The sequence below is a fragment of the Bos indicus genome, chromosome 11 (genome assembly GCF_029378745.1).
Source record: "Bos indicus isolate NIAB-ARS_2022 breed Sahiwal x Tharparkar chromosome 11, NIAB-ARS_B.indTharparkar_mat_pri_1.0, whole genome shotgun sequence".
NCBI classification, from domain to species: Eukaryota; Metazoa; Chordata; class Mammalia; order Artiodactyla; family Bovidae; genus Bos; species Bos indicus.
Window position 1 is genome coordinate 20595191 of NC_091770.1, and position 20893 is coordinate 20616083.

Consider the following 20893-nt stretch of genomic DNA (forward strand, 5'->3'; position numbering starts at 1 on the left):
ATTACTAAAAAATTTTACCACAGAAAATATACTAACACCAAAATTATTTCAGGGAACAGTTTGAATTTGTCTTTAATCCCTTTTACTGCTTCTTAACAATATTCAGTCTTCCAGCTGAAACCAAAGTACTTTCTTGGAATCCTTAATAGAATTGTTATCTTTGGGAAAAATACTCTTTCCAACAAGAAATATTAAGAAATCCAATGGTCTAGATTTCACAACTCTTTTGTTAAAAAAACAAAAAACAAAAAAACAAAACAGTTACCTGTGTCTCTTTAATTTCAGAAGAATTGCTATTATACAACAAACTTTTTATTTTTTCCATTCATAAAAACAGTCCACAACATTCATAAAACATAGTAAAATGAGACACTTTTCAGGTGGATTCTCTTAAAGAACAGATGAGTTGGTAGCAGTTTAATAATAGATGGAAACAAACACAATCCATATAAAAACAGGATTTGAAGCGGGAGGGGGGAGATATATACCAAAGTAAATTTTGAGCTTTCGGCCATGCAACTCAACATCTGAGTTCTCCATTTAAAAACCAAACTAGGTGCTTTAAACAGGTGTTCACAGAAAAGGCTACAAAAGTACTGCAAAATGTTAGCCTTACATACACCAGAAAAAAGAGAGAGAAATGAAAATTAATAAATCCCCTAGCTAATCACAAGTTTTCCCTGACAGAGACAGACAGAAAAATAACTGTTTACAAGCTTAGCTTCGAGGTACAATGGCTTACAGCTCTCACATGGGTGTTCCTCACTCATGCTCTTTTTAGTATAAACAAATAGGTTTACGTAATGGAATACATATTTGAAGAATTCCTTAAAAAAAAAAAATCACAAGTTCCATTTTATATATGCAACAAATTTTTAATTATGTACTGAAAATAAATTACAGAAAATAACTTTAAAATGCAACAGAGGACAAAGTCACAATAAACATTCCCATTGAATTCCCTCGAGGGTGGGGGGTGGGGTGGGGAGTGAGACTGCAGTGCTCAAGAAGATAAATATCACAAATATATCAAAAACTTCAAATTGTCTATGCATTCATACACTGACATGAGCCACAAACACTCCTTCACAGGGACTGTACTCATTAGCCTACCACAGAACCAGATTTTGCCATAAACTACAAAACTTTTAATACAAAATCGTATTTATATATTTATAATTCATATACATGCCCTATCTGTGATTTTAGAAAATAAAAGCTACACACTGTACAGACACTCTTAACTCATAGCTGTAGGCAACATTTTTGGATGGAATTTCTCCCCCAATAAAATTAATGGCATATTTTATGTACATGAAGGCTAAACTGCATAAAGACAGTTTAGTTTCCCAGATATGCATCTCGTTTTAGGGCAGGTTTATAAATTTAAAAAGGCAAGACAAATGTACACTTCAGAATCACTTTCTTAGCTACAAGAGTTGTCGTGTAATTTCTGTGAAATTTCTGATACATGCATTTATGTAATACTGGTATTGAAGGCAGTAAAGCAATATATACTTTTAATGTCGTGGCTCAATAAAGGCTTCATTGTCATTCCAATCTGAATCTTGCTACAGTGATTCATTAACTTCTCTAAAAATTAAAATTTCAATGGGACACTGTGTTAAAAAGACTCTAAATAGATTTCTTAAAATATTTCCCTGAAATATCCTTTTACATAAGACAAATTTCACTAACATCAAAGAAGGGAAAAAGAAAAAAAAGAATTAAACATGGCACCAGTGTGCATGATAAACTAATGCTCCTCAGCCAATCATCATGTCTCAGGAGCCATGAACAGAATGCTTAAAACCAACAAACAATTTCACACTCTGTGGCAGCCATCTGTGAAGCCAGTTATACTAAACTACTTCTACAGTTGATTGTAAACTTTGGTTTATTTTTATTTGAGTTCTCATTGTACAGCAAGCATGAAAAAAAGGGAGAGTGGAGTCCATGAGGAGATGAAGTGTCAGTCTGTCTTTAATCTGGCATGATGAGACACCTGGTCAGTCAGGCCTGCTTTGATAGAGTTTGTTACAGACTGCCTTATGTTTTCCTCCATCAAATTATCACCCAGGGGCTTCAATACCTGTGGTATGAGAAATGTGCAAAACAAATAAAAACATGAGGTAAAAAAAGAGTTACATATAAAAATAGATATAAAAAATTCAATTCAAAGCAATGAAGAAAATAACCAGGAATGTGGGAAATAAAAAGATGCTTCTCCCAAAAAAAAAGTTATGATGCTACAAATAATGCAGTTAGACATTTTATAATGTAACAAAAATTACTTTCCTCCTATTCAAACCATTACAATTCCTATGAGATGGATGTGCAATTCCATACCCTATATGCAGCATCAAATCTGGTATGTATACAGCATTTATGCAGACCGGCCCAGACGGTCCTGCTTATTGTCCTACATGTATAAGTGTGAACACTTCAGATAGGGAAAAAAGTTAAAAATACTGTCTAATTTTTCTTCTTGTTATTGTTGGATGACAGTCTCTGTCGCTGTGCTGACGAAAGAACACGATGAACCATTCGACGTCTAGTAACTTCGAACAGTTTGGAAAACACCTAAAACATGGAGTGATTCGTTAGAAGAATGATTCAGAGGGCCTTGAACTTAAAGAGTTTAATTAAGACTATAAAAATTTGAGACTTCATAGTTTCTCACCTTCCTGGGACTCCTCTGAAGCAAAAGAAAAGAGAAATGCAAAAAAATTTAGACAAGGTTTGTTGACACTGCACAGACCTTCCGCCTAGTGATCATCTTACCTCAACTGTACTAAAAATACTTGTACACGCTTTAGATTCTTCCACTGACTTGTTTTGTGATAGTGGCACCTCTAAAATCCTAGAATCAGCGCTGTACTGGAGATGACTGATTTTCAGAAGACTCTGTACAATTATCAAAATTCCATGTGGCAGAAAATTAATAATGATTCAACACTTTTAAAGTAGATACTATTTTAAGTGATGCTGTGATAGCTTTTTTTTTTTAGGTTGTGATAGCTTTTAATCCATCTTCTGTCAGAACATATCAGAGGAATATAAAGAATGAACTTTTTAAAGATATAAAAATTTAATAAATATCCAGACATAAGGTTCCAAATCAGATCTGAATAGAGCATTTCTCTAAAGAAATATAAAATGGAAATTAATATAGCAGGTCACTGTATAAAATAGTAACGACATTATTAGTAGAAAAATCAGCATCAATCAACTTCTTCAGTCTTTGACTTTAAAACCAAAACCAGCATGGACCTGCATTATCTTAAATCTTCAAAATAAGCCCAATACTTCATCGGCCCAGAAATGGTATCTGAAAACGCCTTTCATATTGTCCATCAGTAATAACTGTAGCTTTCATTCTTGATATGATGCTCAGGTATTTCACGATGACCATTTTAATGACAATATCCTTAAGTGGAATTTTCTGAACACAGGCAATTCCAGACAACAGTTGGCTGATACACAAGGCTTTCCTTAGTAGATACTTGTCAGGCCCAACTTTGAATTCTGGTTTAAGGTAAAAAATCATGATTTGAATTCTGGTTGCGGCAACAGATTATGATTAAGAAAAGCTGGCTCCCTGTGGTACTTTGCTTTGCTCATTAGCATTTCCATAGTACAGAAGTAAAAGATTATTTGCTGTAAGAATTCCCTATAAGATTGTTCTTTGTAGTAAGTACATCAGTAAACCACTACTATCTTCATGGAAGGCAATGAAGACCTGAATATCACCCATTTTTCCTGGAATATAAGCATGCATTGCTTCTTATCAACCCTAGTAAGAAACTTCAAGGGAACTGCACTTCCGAACTTACTTCCTTACCTTCATTACTCTTGCACTGATATTTTCTTTTCTCAAAAAAACAAAAAAAAAGGGGAAAATCCTTAAAGACTCTGGTCCTGCCCACTTGTCTGGTATAATCAGGCCTATAACTAAGAAACTATCCAGAGTATTACAGATATAAGTTAACCAAAGCACACTAAAACTTTCAAGGAAAAAAAACTTCAGTTTATACTTTATATTTGGATTATGCATCTAAACAAAACAGAAAATATCCTTTTGCCATTCTCCATATAAAGAAAAAGTAGGTGTGGAAATATTGGGGGTGAGGGTGGGGAATGGGGGACTGGAGGAGGGGTGGGGAGCCACAAGGATAAGATTAGTCACTGAAAAACCAAAAGAGAGATACCAACCTGTTCCCATAGTGTTTCAGCAATCTGATCGATCATTGTTCCAATTTCTCTGAACTCCCCAGAGTATTTAACATATGCCCAAGTACAAAGAGACGTCAGTGCTAACCCCATGACAAGGTTACACAAGACGGCTATAGAGTTTAGGCCAACGAAGCCAGTCAGTCCTGAGATTATATACATAGCAAACATGACCGCAAACAGTGTGGCAGGGGTACGAGCAGCATAGAAGATGTTTTTGCCATCATTGTGCTTTATAAAATTTGCATAGGTTTCTTCAATTTCAGCCTCAAGCTGGTCCTGATAACGACGGCAGAATTCATCTCCACCCATTTTTTTCACTGAACGAAACTGTTTAATCGCCACTTCCTTAAGATCCAGGTGTTTTCGCTCCAGATCTGAAGGTGCAATGTAAGGCTTGTCCCCACCACATACCTGTGCAGACAGCAGGACAGATTACATGCTGGAAATAAGTCACACTTGAAAGAAATTCCCCATCAGTAAAGTTAAACCACCTACATGATTTAGTTTTAAATTTGTTTGTAATACTCCACACTTCATCATAATCTATGCATTTCTTATATATTTAACTGACTCAGGCAAAATAAATTTTCCCAATTAACTATATACCAATAAAGACAAAAAGAATTACACTACAATCTGTATTGATGTCAGCTGACCCAGCAATACACCACAAAAGACTGCTGGCAAGAAAGTGTGTTAAGAGCTGTAACACATAAAAAAGGTACTTGAATATTTGAATTAGCAAGCTTAGCAAAGCAATTGCTATTGGTCTTAGGACAATGTTACTAACATCAGAAGCTACTGATAATAGCACTCTGAATCATGTGTCAAAAAATATTTTATTGTGGTCTATGTAAATAACTTACTACTCTCATCCTGCACTCTAACGATGGAAATTATAATCTTAAGTTTATTTTCAGTAGAGATGATAAAAGAAGATTTGGGAATGATGTAACATGACAATGTATAAGGAGTATGAATTGGTTCAATGATTTTAAATATAAAAATCTTCTCACTCTAGTGTCTAATATAAATGTTAGTCACAAACCTGCTCCATACTTTTGCAATAGATCTCTCTTGCTCCTGCTACTGCAGCAAGATTATTAGCTTCAGCTGTTGCCTAAAAAATAAAATAAAATGTGCCAACTTTATGTGAAATAACTGATGACTATAAATGCTTAAGACAATAAATTATGTACAGTGACCAAGTCTGAAAATGAAACAGAAAAATATTATCAACTTCCAGTTTTCCTTTCTAATGGAGGAAACACTAGTAAAAATGATATAACAACTGCTTCTAATAGGACTACCTGATTAATTTTGTTTTGCTTAGATTTGTTAAAGTGGGTTTGTAGAATAGAACACATATGCCCAGGAAATTATAAGAGAATTAAATAAATACAGCCCTAAAATATGTCCCGTCTCCAGGTGCAAAGAATCAAGGGTTACTCATATGGTCCTCTCTCTCATAATCAGTATGACACAGGATACATTTTTAAATCCACAAAACTGTTTACTACATGTATTTTATGAAAAAAGTTTAATCCACTATAAAACTGGGAAATTGCCCAAAGTAGCAAATTTTTAAAAAATGAAACAGGTTAAAATAACATTGTCCCTAAAGAATACCTTTTTTTTTAAAGAAAGAAAAAAAAGAAAACTATAGTCACTAGAAGTAGCTGTCATTCATTAAAGAGAAAATAAGCCTATTTCAAACAACATTCATTGTCAAAGACCCAGAGAACAGAAGCAGCTTGGTTCAGCATGGCCCACACCAAGCTATCTTCTGAAACAGAAATTTTCCTACACTTCTTGAGCAACTGAAGAGAAAGCACCAAGGACCTTCATTTCTATGAACTGTGTGTGTACAAGGTCTGCAATCTGTAGTTACAAAAACTCAAAAACTTCAGGACCCATGCCTTGAGTATCTAAAATGTATTTGCATGCAAAGAAGCACCACCCCATTTCCAGCATTTCTCTCTAAAGCAAATTTTTTTTCTACCTCATAAATAAATGTATGTACAATGCACACACTACCTGAAGCATGGACTTTGGATGTGGAAGTTCCTCTCCTTGATAAATTTTAATGTAAGCCTAAAAATACAGAAGACTCATTATACTGATAGGTTATGCAATTTGGCTCCATATCGCCAAAGAAAAATCATTAGATAGAAAAATGATTCACACTATTAAAAGGAAAGTCTAAGCTTTAAAAATCATATACTCTCATTCCAACGAAGTTAACCCTATTCTCAACATTATTAAAAACGTGTGTTGCTAAGTAATATCCTAGAGAAATATCTCTAAATGTAACTCCAACTTGGCAGAAAAGTTGTTTCATATTTAAAGTTATATATAAAATGCTATCTACCCTATGAAAAGAAATCCACAATTCTCTCCTACTGCCAAACTGCCAATGTTTCAAATAAATATGTAACAAAACATTTTAACTCAGTATTTTACTTTGATCAGATTAAAGTATATTTCAGTTCAAGAGCAAAAAAAATTACCGAATTTGTGGTTTAAGAGTAAGAAAGATGAAAATTTTTAGGTAAGTTCCATATAGGAATCTTTCATCTCAACTTTCATCTGACTCTTAAATTATTTCATAACTAAACAAAGACAGTATGAAAGTGATCAAGTGTCCATTAAATAACACAAAAATACACTCTTTCATTAACTGTGTTTTCCCATCCATCTACAACTACTACAAATAATTACAACCCTCAACAGTGGCCTTCCTCTGGCAAGTAAGCTATAAAGACTAGAGAGCAGAGGGGGGGGAAATAATCTATGAATAATTTACTTGAGCTCAGAACCCAGTTTTGATAACTTTCAAAGGCTCTCATCAAGTACTCAGACTCTGAGACAAGGTTTTTTATGAGAACTCAAGATGCAGAATTATGCTCCCAATATCTATTATTATTTTCAAATGATAAGAGTGGTATTATAATATTATGAATGGTTCTTCTCTGCATATCAGAGCTGGAGAAAAAGTAAGATAACTGTATAAACAAATAAAATTACTGTGTAGAAGATACGTGTTACAATCTGCTATAATCTTCAATATTCTAAAATATTGATACATCCAATTCAAGGCAAAAAAATACATTATAAATTTTACTTCATTGTTTTAAAATACAGATAAATTTTTATACCATACAGATGAGTTTTAAGTCAACTATATTTCTAACTTACACAAAGTCATTTAATATAAGTATTTTCCTACCTTAAAGTATTCTACAAGATCTCTACAAGTGACTTTAGATCCACTTATCTCTTTTTCTACCAAATTTTCTGGGGCAAGGAGCAATGGAACCAGATTTCGAAGCTCTCGTTTAAACTCTTCATCAATATCTGATGGGCATGAAATTAGTCAACATATTAGTAAAATAAAAAAAAAAGAAGAAGAAGAAGTAAAGTCACCATTGGTAAGAGTTAATGAGATTCTGTTTTATAGAACAAGAGTATGATACTTAAGTATAGATTCATTTCAAAAAACTCATCCAAATCTGTCATACTGACACATCTCCTAGGAAAAAATATAATGCCCCCACCCAACTCTGTACCCCATTTTCTTCATCTTCCAATAATTCTGTCAGCTTAAATAATAAAAAACTGTGAACTATCAAAACAAATTCCACATCAAGTATTTTAAGTCAACTATCCTTTCCAAATGGCAGGCAATTCATGAAACTGTATTAAATATTAAAACTAAATTTTGTTTTTCTAGCCATACTGTTAAAGTTTTGTTAGTCCCCAAGTCTTCTGCTATCATGCTCAAAATAATCCTAAAACATACACAGAAAATTATACCATCACCCCGAAACAGACTTAAATCTAATTATATCAATACAATACATTGGTAATGCTTTTTAGCAGACTGCAATCAGATGAAATACTGAAATGTTCTTAGTCTTCAGTGTTTTTAGGACATCAGTGCTGAGCAACAGACATTAAAAAATATGTTAATCAATATGCTAGGTGTTTGCAACAAACCAATGAAATGGAAAGCTACAAAGACCACACAGAGCACTACAATCACTTCATTAACAATGCACTGAAATATCCTCCAGTATAAGAGAGAAATTTTAAGGAACCATATATATATATATATATTATTTTTTTTTAACTTTCAGTCTCTAAAACTTCAGTTCTGATTTTAGCAAGAATGGGAATTCCCACCTTTCAATCTCCCATCAAAACTAGGATTAGTTGCAACTTTAAGACCAGGATGTGGCAAAAGGAAGCAACCAAGATTTGAGAAACAATTGTGAATGTGCTTCCTTACATTCTGCAGCTCTTCATGTTGATTCTGTTTTACCTGGAGGTAGGAGGAGACAGGGTAAAGGAGCAAACAAGAGAAAAACAAATTTTTTTTAAAAAAGTACACACACATACTCACAAGCATGCACAGTAATTCAAATGCTACTCCACATGGGTGTTTTTTGACAATATAAAATTTTATTAAAGACCCATTTCTAACCATTGGGTAAGACCCACCTCCTCTCCTAAACCAAGAGATTTTTTTTCCCCGTTAGCTACCAGAGAGAAAGTGAAATTCCGAATCTGACTCTTTGCAACCCCATGCATTATACAGTCCATGGAATTCTCTAGACAGAATATTGAAGTGGGTAGCCTTTCCCTTCTCCAGCGGATCTTCCCAACCCAGGAATCACCCATGTCTCCCACACTGCAGGCGGATTCTTCACCAGTTGAGTCACAAGGGAAGCCCATTAGCTACCAAGGATATGAATAAATACAAATAATAATCAATCATAATATCTAACACCAGAACAACAGGTGTGACTGTGATTTATAAACCCGTCTTTAAAGTACTTATAATGGCAAAGAGAAAAACAAAGTACTAATCTGCCTACAAATAAAAAGGTCAGCCCTCGGGCAAAACAACAGATAAGGTGAAAACTACCAGTACAGTCTAAAGAACTGTAAGATTTCAGCACTCATCCCAAGTGATTACTTATGACATATGCTAGTCATCAGTTTTCTGCAGAAGAGAAACTGCTATGTGTTTTCTGGAAGAATATACTATAGTTAGATTTTTAATAACTACTTATCCCAATATAATTCACATATTCCCTCCTAAACTCTTCTCAAAAACCATTCTAAAATACATGTACTGTTAGTAATCAACAAAACCTGGAAACTACCCAAATCTCCATTGAGAGTAGAATGGAAAAATTATTGTTATTCTTACAATGGAATACTGAATATCAATGAGAATAAGGGAACTAAACTACAGGCAACAATCTGAACTAATCTCAGAAACGTAATACTGGGCAAAAGAAACTGGACACAAGAGAATACATATCATGTGTGATTCCTTTCATAAAAAGTCCAAAAACAAAGCCTCATGAAGGTCTGAACAGCAATGAAGGGTTTGGGGACCAGGGGGAGTTAGCAGACAGAGGTGGGTGCTTCTGGGTCATTATATGGCTATGTTCAATTTGCACAAATTCACCAAGGTGCATACTTATGGTCTGTGTACTTTTCTGTATCACTTTAATAATGTATTTAAAAACCCCTTTGTCTTTGAAGTCCATAATTCTGAATTTAGTTAGTATGCCTAATGTACTTCGTGTTAATTTCTTCTGAACAAACCAAAGAAAATGCTGATGAATGAAAATCTTTGACAGTCTAGAAACGCCTTTCATATAATCTAAGAATAAGGATTTGGTTTTAATCTCAGTTTAGGATCAAGAAAAATTATATTATACCCTCAGTCTTTGAATATGGTTGCAAAACTAAATTCATCCTTCCACAGGGAAAAAACAAAAGTTTATTACCCCAAAGAAAGAAATCTCCTATTTATGAATAAAGGGATTTTTATACATCTTTTATTGATGTCAGTAGGCGGGTAGTATTTGACCTGAGGGTTTCCACAGGAGGATACCTCTAGGAATAAAGGATCATGGTGGTGAGTTTATTTTCCAGGACTGCCTTGGTATGGCATTTTGCATGGGTCAGAACAAGAGTCTGGATATTTGAGTCCTATTATAGTTACTGATAATGTGTTAAATAAACAAAGGCAAGTCACTTTTCTGGATTCCAGTTTTGAGGTGTGTGTGGAACTGTGGTTTTGGAGAAGACTCTTGAGAGTCTCTTGGACTGCAAGGAGATCAAACCAATCCCTCCTAGAGATCAGTCCTGGGTGTTCACTGGAAGGACTGATGTTGAAGCTGAAACTCCAATACTTTGGCCACCTCATGCGAAGAGCTGACTCATTTGAAAAGACCCAGATGCTGGGAAAGATTGAGGGCAGGAGGAGAAGGGGACGATGGAGGATGAGATGCTTGGATGGCATCATTGACTTAATGGACATGGGTTTGGGTGGACTCCGGGAGTTGGTCATAGACAGGGAGGCCTGGCGTGCTGCAGTTCATGGGGTCGCAAAGAGTTAGACACGACTGAGCGACTGAACTGAACTGTGTATAAATGCTAAGCTAGATAAAATGTTTAAGATCCCTTTTCTAGCTCTCTATATGCTGCCACTCTATGAGGCAATATTCCTTGGAAAGAAAGTCTCACATCATTTGCGTTCAATGCATGCACACTAGATTATCCATCCTGTCTCAAATGTTCAGAAGCTCAGCTGGGCCAGAAAGAGACATGCATGCAATCTGAACAGATCAAAAGGTTAGTCTACCTCAAACTCTTATCCTGTGAATATTGATTTATTGAAATGTCCCTTCAATATGTCTCTGGAGAAATATCTGTTCCTTAATTTCTATTCAAGGGCATTTCTACTGTTCTCTTTCTCAGGAGTGCTACCAATTTATACCTCATCAATTATGTATGGGGTTACCTAGGTTAACCAGGGATACTCTATTTGTCCCGATCATACTTAGACATTGGTGGTCTAAGCAGCAGTCCAGGCAGCCCACTCCTTTGCCTGACTCGGTGCTTATGCTCTCCTCTCTCAGAAATAGGGACTTACCTGCAATCTCTTTTCAAGGAATTGTTTGCCACCTTCCAAACCATATGAATGTTCATAAGGATAACTCCAGTCTCGAATCAAAAACATTAATGTCTACAGAAAAAAGGAAAAACATAGAATCATTTCTTATAAAATTTTACCAAAAATTACTACCTTAACAACTGAAGCATCCCTTACTCCCCAGAAACAATCCTTATCAAAAGTTACAGCAACCAAATGGTTTACTACTAATCATAGTTATATCAAGAGCCTACTACATAAACCAGTAACACTCCCAACTCCTATCCAAGAATCTACATCCACTTGAGAAACTTACTCTATATATTGTCACCACAAGTAATAACACAGGGATTTTTAAGAAGAAACAAAAGACGTATCAGGGTATACAGATCATAATTTTAAGCCAAGATTGTATAATTAAAAGACCAAATAATTCACAGAATTTTGTATTCTTACATGCTTAGGTTTCTCAATTCAGCATTATTGATGCTTTGGGTCAGATAATTCTTAGCTGTACACACTTGTCCTATGTATTACAGGATGTTGAACAGCATGTCTGGTCTCTAAAAACTAAATACCAATGGTATTAACTTCCTCCCCAAAACTGTGATAACCTAAAATGTCTCCAAATATCAGCAAATGCCATTTGGGTGGCAAAATTACCCCAGTTCAGAAAAACAGATATAGGCAAAATAGAGTACATTTTATCATATACAAAAAATGACACCATAACCTGTCTAAATATTTCATGAAAGTAATCACTTGAGCCAGGCAAGACTGAGGCTGAATCAGTGTAAACCCACTGACAGTAAGAAGCACCAGTGATGCTTTCATGTAAGGGAAGACTTCACACACGGATGAGCAAACAGGGTGGAGTCATTCTTACCTACTGTAACACAACTAACCAAGTAACACTATGTCAACTTATAAACCACTTATTTCAAAAAAGAAACTATCTAAAATTAGCTTTTTTTCTTTTAAATCTCTGTAATGTTAAGACTCCAAAGAAGCAATATCAAATTATGCTTCTCAAATAACTCCACCCAGATTAATTTCTGACTTAATATTCTGCATCTAGCATTTAAAGGTAATGAAAAAACATGAGGGAGAGACATAATAAATTCTGAAACTTTTCTATGAATCAAAAATGAACAATAACAGGTCTAACTTCAACTTGTAATATACTCCCCCACACACACAAAACCAACAACATGGCAGTAGTTTATGATGTATACAAGAAGTTCACATGACTATCTCAACTCTGGGAATTAACACCTAATTAAGAGAAATGTTATTAACTTCTTTAAGTAAAAATTCTAAGAATCAATCTATAATCATTTGTTCTATTTCCTATCTTGTAAATTGCTACTGTTAAGTTGGTAATGACTCTACCATAAATTAGTTTCAATTCCACTGGATCTGTTGCTAAAAATGAGTTTGGCATAATGTCCTTATGTCTTCAGAAATACAAGATGACAGCTTTTCACAGATAAATTTCTTTTAATGATAAAATACTTAATTTACCTGAAATGGTTTCTGGTAGATTTCTTCCATTGCAAGTCTGCCGTATTCTGTAAATAACTATTAAATCAAATTATTTAAAATAATGCCCCCAAAGACGTTGAAAGAAGACATCTGTAAAGCTGTTCTATATCAGAGCACTAGATGTCAGGGCCTTTAAAATCATTTGAAAGCCAAGCATTTAATTTTTAAGACCAAGTATACATCAAAATTTCTTTTAGTTAAGAAATCATGTATCTGTTTAAAATCATATAATAGTCAATCTTCTTACAATATTATAGATTCTTGGTGTAAAGTAACAATAATGTAGGAATTAAATTTTCAATACTTTGGCATACATTCTTTGAGACATACATACTTGTAAGTGTTGAAGATCATCTTCCTGAATATTTTGAGACAAATTATATACCTGTTAAAACAGAATATGGTTTTCATTAGTGCTTTACTTTGAATACCCATCTGTGTGTAACTTTACTTGTGGTAATGAAGGCTATTTTATACCTGAACACATATGGATGACTCGATCATTATCTTAACTGGTGATGAAAAGGATTTCTTTTTCCCTAACTATAAAACATTAAGGGGGGAGCAGTGGTGGTAAACTATGTAAAAATCATGAATACATGCATATGGGGCCAAGAGAGCAGCAGACCTTTTTTTAAAGTATATGTAGTATATTTATATTGTACGTTTACATACTTACACTTAGGTAGTAAGTTTCTTTAATGTTACACCATGTTTTTTTTTTTTCTTAAGTATAGGATTTCCCCAATTATTTTTCTAAGTGAATGTATGTGAAGGGCATAGTTCTACAAAGATCAAATTCCTCCTTGGAGCATTCACAATATATATGGGTGAATATATATATCACCCATATATCATGGGTGCCTCAACTACCATTGACTCTATCTTTTTACTTAAGCAAACTCAGTCTAAATAACACGAAAATTTTACCAGACTGTAGTAGCTGTTTTAAAAAAAAAACACACAACAGTAGGTGGCACTCTTGCCCTTTCCACAAATTTTTAGGAGGCTTTCCAAGCCACACAGACCAGAGCTGATAATGGTAAGTTCAGTAAGTATAAATATCAAATAGGCTAAGTTTTCAAACTGAGTACAATGACATATAATCTTGTATGCTAAGTCACTTCAGTCATGTCCGATTCTGTGTGATCCTATGGACTATAGCCCGCCCGGCTCTTCTGTCCATGGGACTCTCCAGGCAAGAATACTGGAGTGGACATCCCTCTCCATGGGATCTTCCTAACCCAGGGATTGAATCCGGTCTCCTGCATTGCAGGCAGATTCTTTACCATATGAGCCACCAGGGAAGGTCTTATAATTTATTAAGTGATTTCTTAAGTGCCTTTGGTTGGGTTTTTTTTGCCTGTTGGAAAGAACCCCCATTATACCGAAAAAAAAAAAACTTAAAAATTGCTAATTTAAATACTGATTATATTTGAAAAGTAGCTTTTCAAAGAATTATGATATATTATACATTTTATAGCTTCTTTATTTGAAAATTACTGTTTTTGCACATATTTTTGAAGGAATGTGAAAAATGCACAGTTATCAAAAACAGAATTTTAGAACTAGAAGGAGCATTGAAGGAGCATCTGACCCTAACTTTGTATTGTCCATGGGTAAAACTGAGACCCTTTGGGTCCAGTTTGGGTCCAGAATCCTGTTTGCTGAAAAACATGGAGAACTCATGGCTCCTGACCCCTTTTCTCTCTTCAGTCCCCAAGTCTGGGGAAGGAGTGTTCAGTTCATTGGGAGATGGACCAATGTGACCTGGCATTCTGGAAATGGAATGGTTTGGGTGGGGGCAGGGGAAAGGTAAGAAGAACTGGGTTTGAGACCTAATATCTGTGGAGCATCAGGGTACCTTCTGAAACCATTATACCCTAGAATGGAACCGCAAATACCTCATCCATGCAGAATTTTAGAGGCTTTGCGAAAAATCTGGAAAGTGCCACTGGCCAGTGGGAATTAAAGGGATGTGTCTTGGGACTGGAGCTGTGCTTAGGGAGGATAATGAACAGTCAGACTTGACTACCTATCTACCCACCATGCAGGTTTCTGAGTGGATGCAGGCAGCACCCCAGTGCCCCAAAATTCCACCATGAGGGATTGCTCCTTTTTGTGAGAGGGGCATGAAGGTCATTTGGAAAAGGAAATGGCAACCCTTTCCAGTATTCTTGCCTGGAGAATTCCATGGACAGAGGAGCCTGGCAGGCTACAGTCCATGGGGTCGCAAAGAGTTGAACACAACTGAGTGACTATCACTCACTCAAGTACTCGCAAGAAAGAGAAACTGGAGAGAACATTCACTAGGTACAGTCCTTCTGAATCAAATCTTTTAAGAGGTCAACTAGGCCACCAAAGGAGAAAAGTAGTAGGTGTCCATAGTTGCAGCCTCTGCTAAGAAATAACGTATCTAAGAAAACTGGGTTACTCCAAATATAGAACAAGCTATTCTAACCACAAAAAAATGCCGATCAAACTTAATCACTTGGAGGTCAAGAAAATAAACAGCCACTATAAGCCAGCAAACTTAAAATTATTTTCTCAGCTAATTTCAAACAGGTACTTACAAAGAAATTAATGATTGAGGTGGTTAAACTCTATTTAAACTTAAAATCTGAGAGCATGACCAACCTATTCTCACTGATATGGGCCTTAGCGTTTAGAAAATAGGCCCAGATCCTTTCATTGTCAGGGCCAGGTTATAAACAGCAAAGAGAAAAGATTTGTTTACTGTAGACCATTAGTACTTAGTATACCACACTGTATTTAACAAGATGCTCAACAATTATTTTTTGAAAAAATAAATGACAAAGGGATCAATCTGTCATTAGCCTATCAATCATATAACTTATATAATAAGGAAGGACAGAAATCTGGCCTCAAGAATCAGGAAAGACGCAATAATAAAAAATAATTTCAGGGACTTCCCTACAAGTTCAGTGATTAAGACTCTGTGCTCCCAAGACAGGGGGAATGGGTTCGATCCCTGGTTAGGGAACTAAGATCCCAAATGCCAGTCAGTTCAGCCTTAAAAAAAAAAAAAAAAAAAATCAATCTTTTTGATTATTTAGTTTACAAAGCACTTTTTTATGCATTATCGCATTTGGATTTCATTTCTGACTGCACATAAAACCACATTATGAGACAGTCAAGCAAAGCAAGAATTTTCATTTTACAGTAAGAAAGTGGCTTTAAGTTTCCAAAATTAGGCCTCTCACTATCATAAAGTTAAACAAACAACAGAACACCACGGTATATAAGTTTTAGGACAGAGAGCTTATAATTTAAAGCAAGTCAGAGAGTCAGCTAATCTGAAGGGCTATAATGTGATAATACAAACACAAAGATGCATTTTCTGGTTGCCTCAGGAAAATGGCAGTTGTGCCACCCTGTAAGATTGGAGGAAAAAAAGTAGAACATATTGGAAAAGAGAGATTCTGAGGGTCCCCAATAATATCATTTAGTTTATAGAGACAGATATTTCCATCCCTATAATAAAAAGAAGCCCCTTCTCTTTTATCTCATAATAATATCCAAAAGTTGTTTCCACTGACAGCTAAATACTTCGAATTGAGGAAGGAGATGGGAACTTTAATCGAGACAAGTCATACATTCCAGATACTAATAGAAAGCACAAAAACCAAGACACTGTGACGGTATCATCTATAATCTCTCATCAGTAAGAAATATTTCTTACCTCAGAAGAGGCACATACTTTTTAAAATATTTGCAAATACGTATCTCGAAACATCACCACCAGCTGGACCTAACCACCATACTTCAATAATTCTTTTTTCAGCCAGAGAAGTATCAACCACAAATGAGCTCATAAAAGGGAAAGTAAAAAAATACAAAATGACCTGTGGTGGTTTAATTCAGTCCAATCAGTCTAAATTATACAGAAAAAAGATGGCCTAGCTCAAAGAGACTAGAACTTGACAAAACACCAAACACACCTAGGGTACAGCATAAGTGAAAGAGAAAAGAATTTTACTTCTTTCTAAGTGAAACAGGTGCTATCCTAGATTATATAAACATCACTCAGGTTTCCTAAGTTACATAGGACCCTAGTTTATTATATAAACATACCTCCATTCATTCAAATAATCAAGTACTAGTTGCCACGCACATCAAGTAGAAAACTAAATTTAATTACTTGATTTTGCTGTTTGGTTGATTTAGCCAAAAAATAAAAATATACTCTACATTTTACTGTATCTGGCAGCCACAGTATCAACTGAATATCCTAGAATTCAATTAAGGATAATATACAATATATACTCCTTAAAGAAAAAGAGCATTGATGCTACAACAAAATACCAAAGGCATTGGCTGTTGGTTCACTGCTTCCCTGGTAAGCACTTAAAAGTACGAAATTTCACACTGTAAGCCAGGACAGCAGGCACAGAAATGTAAGTGAGCGTTAAGAAATGTAAATAGTTTCTCTAATTTTAATCCGTCTTTTCTTCAATCAAATGGCATTCTGAGGAAGAGCAAAGGTACTAGAGTTCTGTGAACTGATCATGCTGGAGCATCCCTGCGTCTCACCTGAACAGAGCTAGTCATGAGAACTGATCATGCTAGAGCATCCCTGCGTCTCACCTGAACAGAGCTAGTCATGGTGCTCAGAGCAAACACTGTAGCACAATCCTTGATCGTCGACTGGCTGTCAAAGGCACCCTGGGTATCCATTAGCAGCACAGCCACCTAGGAATTTAAAAGTTAGAAATACTACGTAAAAACTCACCGACAGTGATTTATAAAAGTCAAATATAAAATGGTTACTATAAAAACCACTAATTAAGTCAAGAAAAGTACATATCTCACACATTTTGACTTAATAGTCCACATGTTTAAGTTATTGGATAATAAGATAAGAGTTCTGCATTGTTTTGCTCAAGAAATAAGGAAGAAAAAATAGTTAAAAAAAAAAAAACTCTAAAAAGAATTTTACTTTTGTTCCATTAGGTCTCTCGATCACAAACACTTCATTCCAGACTTGTATGCCTGTTGTTTCTCTTTCGCAACCACCTCGCCATGTAAAGCCAGTCAATGGTTCATTGTTTCCACCAATCCAACTCTGAGAATCCTGTTGAAATCAAGCATAAATATAAAATAAAACACACAAAAATAAGAACTCAAAAGGAATGTAGGAAATCACCCACTCTTTACAACATTGTAAATCAACTACACTTCAATAAAAATTTTAGGAAAAAAAGAAAGAAATCATCCACTCCTTATTTTATAGATAAGGACGGTATATCCAGGGAGATAAAATATACTGTAACATTACACAAGTAGTTACAAAAACAAATCCCACATCCTTCACAGAGGGACCTGAACCTTCTCACATCTGCTCCCATTTTCACACCCTAGGCTTCTAGATAAGTGGGGTCACACCCACTTTTCCCACTTTGGAAAGACTTCCTATGTTCAAAATCATAAAAATAAGATACCAGCTATTTTGACACCTCCTTCTACAAAACCAAGTTCCAGACAGAATGACTGTCAAAACAGCACTGCTCTCTTAGAATAGCTTATATACTAAAATGTTTTCACACTGCCTTAATCTTCTCTTTAAAAAACATCAACTTTAAAAATAACCACAAGATTTGTATAAAATCCGATTCAAACAATCCAACTGTAAGTCTTTTTCAAAACCAAAAGGGAAATCTGAATCCAGACTGGGTATGGTATTATATGGTGCTAAGTTGGGGTAAAGATGATTGTGTGAGGTAATAATGGCTTTGAAGTTGTACTACTAATAATAAAGTCTTATCTAGTTAAAATAAATAAGTAAAAGGGCAGAGAGGAAAACAGATGAAATAAGACCAGGAAAATGTTGGCGGGTACACTGGAGTTCATTATATTCTACTATTTTGGGGTATATTTAAATTTTTCTATAATAAAATGTTTTAGCACATACATTATGGGACTAAACTGTTGTAATATTATAAAATTATATGAAATTTAATATACCATAGGCTAATTTATCTAGAAAATTAAATCTAGAATATGATAAATGAGTTAACTGTGACATATATTAAGAGCCCTCTACTTTAAGTATATTTAAAGCCCATATATCCTTTTCTCAAAGTACCTTCCCTCACAGGAAAAATTCCTTTGTTTCAGAAATACTTCTAATAAGCTTTACTACATAGTCCAAAATAGATAACAAAGGTCCAATTAGGGGTGGAGAAAGATGTATAAGGTAGACTTAATGAGGAAAAGGCGGGAGACAAAAGTGTTGCCCAAATTATCACTACTTTATATAAAGATCAGTCTTAAACATCAGTGGGCTTCCCTGGTGGCTCAGATGGTAAAACACAAACCATCTATAATTATTATTCCACAGAACTCCATCCCCAGTTGTTACCAATCCTATCACTTACAAAATTCTCTTGGACTCTCTTCACTTTCAGTACCTTCAACTTAAGACCCTCATCCTCTGCTGGTCACAAGGCTGACACATGGTACAGCTCTATTTATACTATATACTACAGACTTGTGCTTCAAGAAGCACCCTTCACAGGGATCAGGGGATTAACAGTACACCCTAGATAAGCCCAGTTACGGTCTTGCACTGACTATACTTTTTAGATGCTCCAAATCACCTTGAACCTCCCTGTTGTACCCTCCAACCCATCCTTCCCAACTGTCACTTAATGTTCTCAACAAGAAATCTAAAATCATGCCATGGTCCCACTAAAAAGCCATCTGTGGCTCCCCATTTCTTTACAGGACCATCTGGAGACGTGCTGTATACAATCCACCTTTAATTTACATTTCCTATCTCTGCTCCTTATGTCCCCCCAACACACACACCTCTTCCAGTTTGTCCCACAACAAAAAAGGTCAATATTCCCAAATACATAGGTTGCTTAGCATCTCTATACCTTTGCTCAATCTGCTCTCAGCCTGGACTGAGTGGGTGGTCAGGAAAAGAAACTCCAACTTTTCTGAACTCTTAAAGCCTATTATTGACAGTTCAGGTGGCTCCCTTTAAATGGCTTTGCACTGCAGTTCTTGTGTAAGTATTGTGAGCACTGGCTATAAACCCATCTGATTTACAAAACTGTTTCTACCAAAATGCCTTCCATATTCTAGGTCCTCACACATAGCACCTCATTCCCCAAAAGTGTCAAAGTGATATTTAATGAACTGATTCAACCTACACAAGTAACTTAAAAGAATTTATCCTATTAGAGAAATCTACTTTTATTCTACATATTACTTTTTACTTAATTACTTAATTTTACTTATTTTTTTCCCTATCTCTTCTATGAGAATTTAAGTTCCATGAAGAAAAAAAGTCTTGTCATTTTTTTCCTCTCAAAACACAGGATAGTATCCCCAGAACATAGAATAGTGCCTGGCTTGCAGTAGGTACTCAAAATATTTGCTCAATAAATACGTCAAATTTTTTAAATTAGTAAGCTTCAACATGTTCCTTTTTGCACATGGGTAAGAGAGATGGAAGAAATAAAATCCTTTCAATCACTGCTAGAAATAATACAATAAGAGTAAAACTGAATTTTAAAAAGTACAGATGACTGAAATCATAAGCTAAGTAAGATGCTTGTTAACCTTACTATCTCCAAAAGAACTTTAAAAAGAATTGGTGTCTCATTAAAAAAGATGTACTAACTATATATTATCTCTTCTTGGTTTACCCTGTAATGGAAATGTTTACTAAATTGCTATTGTTCAGTCACTAAGTCGCCCAACTCTTTGTGACTCCATCCACTACAGCACATCAGGTTTTCTTGTCCTTCACTATCTCCTGGACGTTGCTCAAACTCATGTCATTGGGCTGGTGATGCCATTCAACCATCTCATCCTCTGTTGCCTGCTTCTCCTCTTGCCCTCAGTCTTTCCCAGCATCAGTCTTTTCCAATGAGTCGCCTCTTCACATCAGATGGCCAAAGTACTGAAGCTCCAGCTTCACCATGAGTCCTTCAGTGAACGTTCAGGGTTGATTTCCTTTAGGATTGACTGGTTTGACTCCTTGATCTTCAAGGGACTCTCAAGAGTCTTCTCCATCACCACAGTTCGAAAGCATCAATTCTTCAGCAATCAACTGTAGCCTGCCAGGCTCCTCTGTCCATGTAATTCTCCAGGCAAGAATACTGTAGTGGGTTACCATTT

The 20893-nt window shown here is 35.3% G+C and overlaps 1 protein-coding gene across 7 annotated transcripts in view; it reads right to left on the reverse strand.

Moving 5' to 3' along the window:
• Nucleotides 1-261: 261 nt before the first annotated feature.
• The window catches only part of ATL2 (atlastin GTPase 2), a 67923-nt gene continuing 47291 nt past the window's right edge, over nt 262-20893 (reverse strand). For 4 of the 7 annotated variants that reach the window (XM_070798518.1, XM_070798523.1, XM_070798521.1 and 1 more), the window contains 12 exons: nt 17700-17834; nt 17348-17452; nt 13074-13124; nt 12719-12775; nt 11195-11287; nt 8422-8560; nt 7466-7593; nt 6274-6330; nt 5285-5356; nt 4216-4647; nt 2684-2698; nt 2099-2583 (listed from right to left, as the gene is read on the reverse strand). In XM_070798518.1, coding sequence (XP_070654619.1) covers nt 2476-2583; nt 2684-2698; nt 4216-4647; nt 5285-5356; nt 6274-6330; nt 7466-7593; nt 8422-8560; nt 11195-11287; nt 12719-12775; nt 13074-13124; nt 17348-17452; nt 17700-17834 — 1392 coding nt within the window. In that variant the 3' untranslated portion in view covers nt 2099-2475. The other 3 variants (XM_070798519.1, XM_070798522.1, XM_070798520.1) reach the window with 3 other exon arrangements.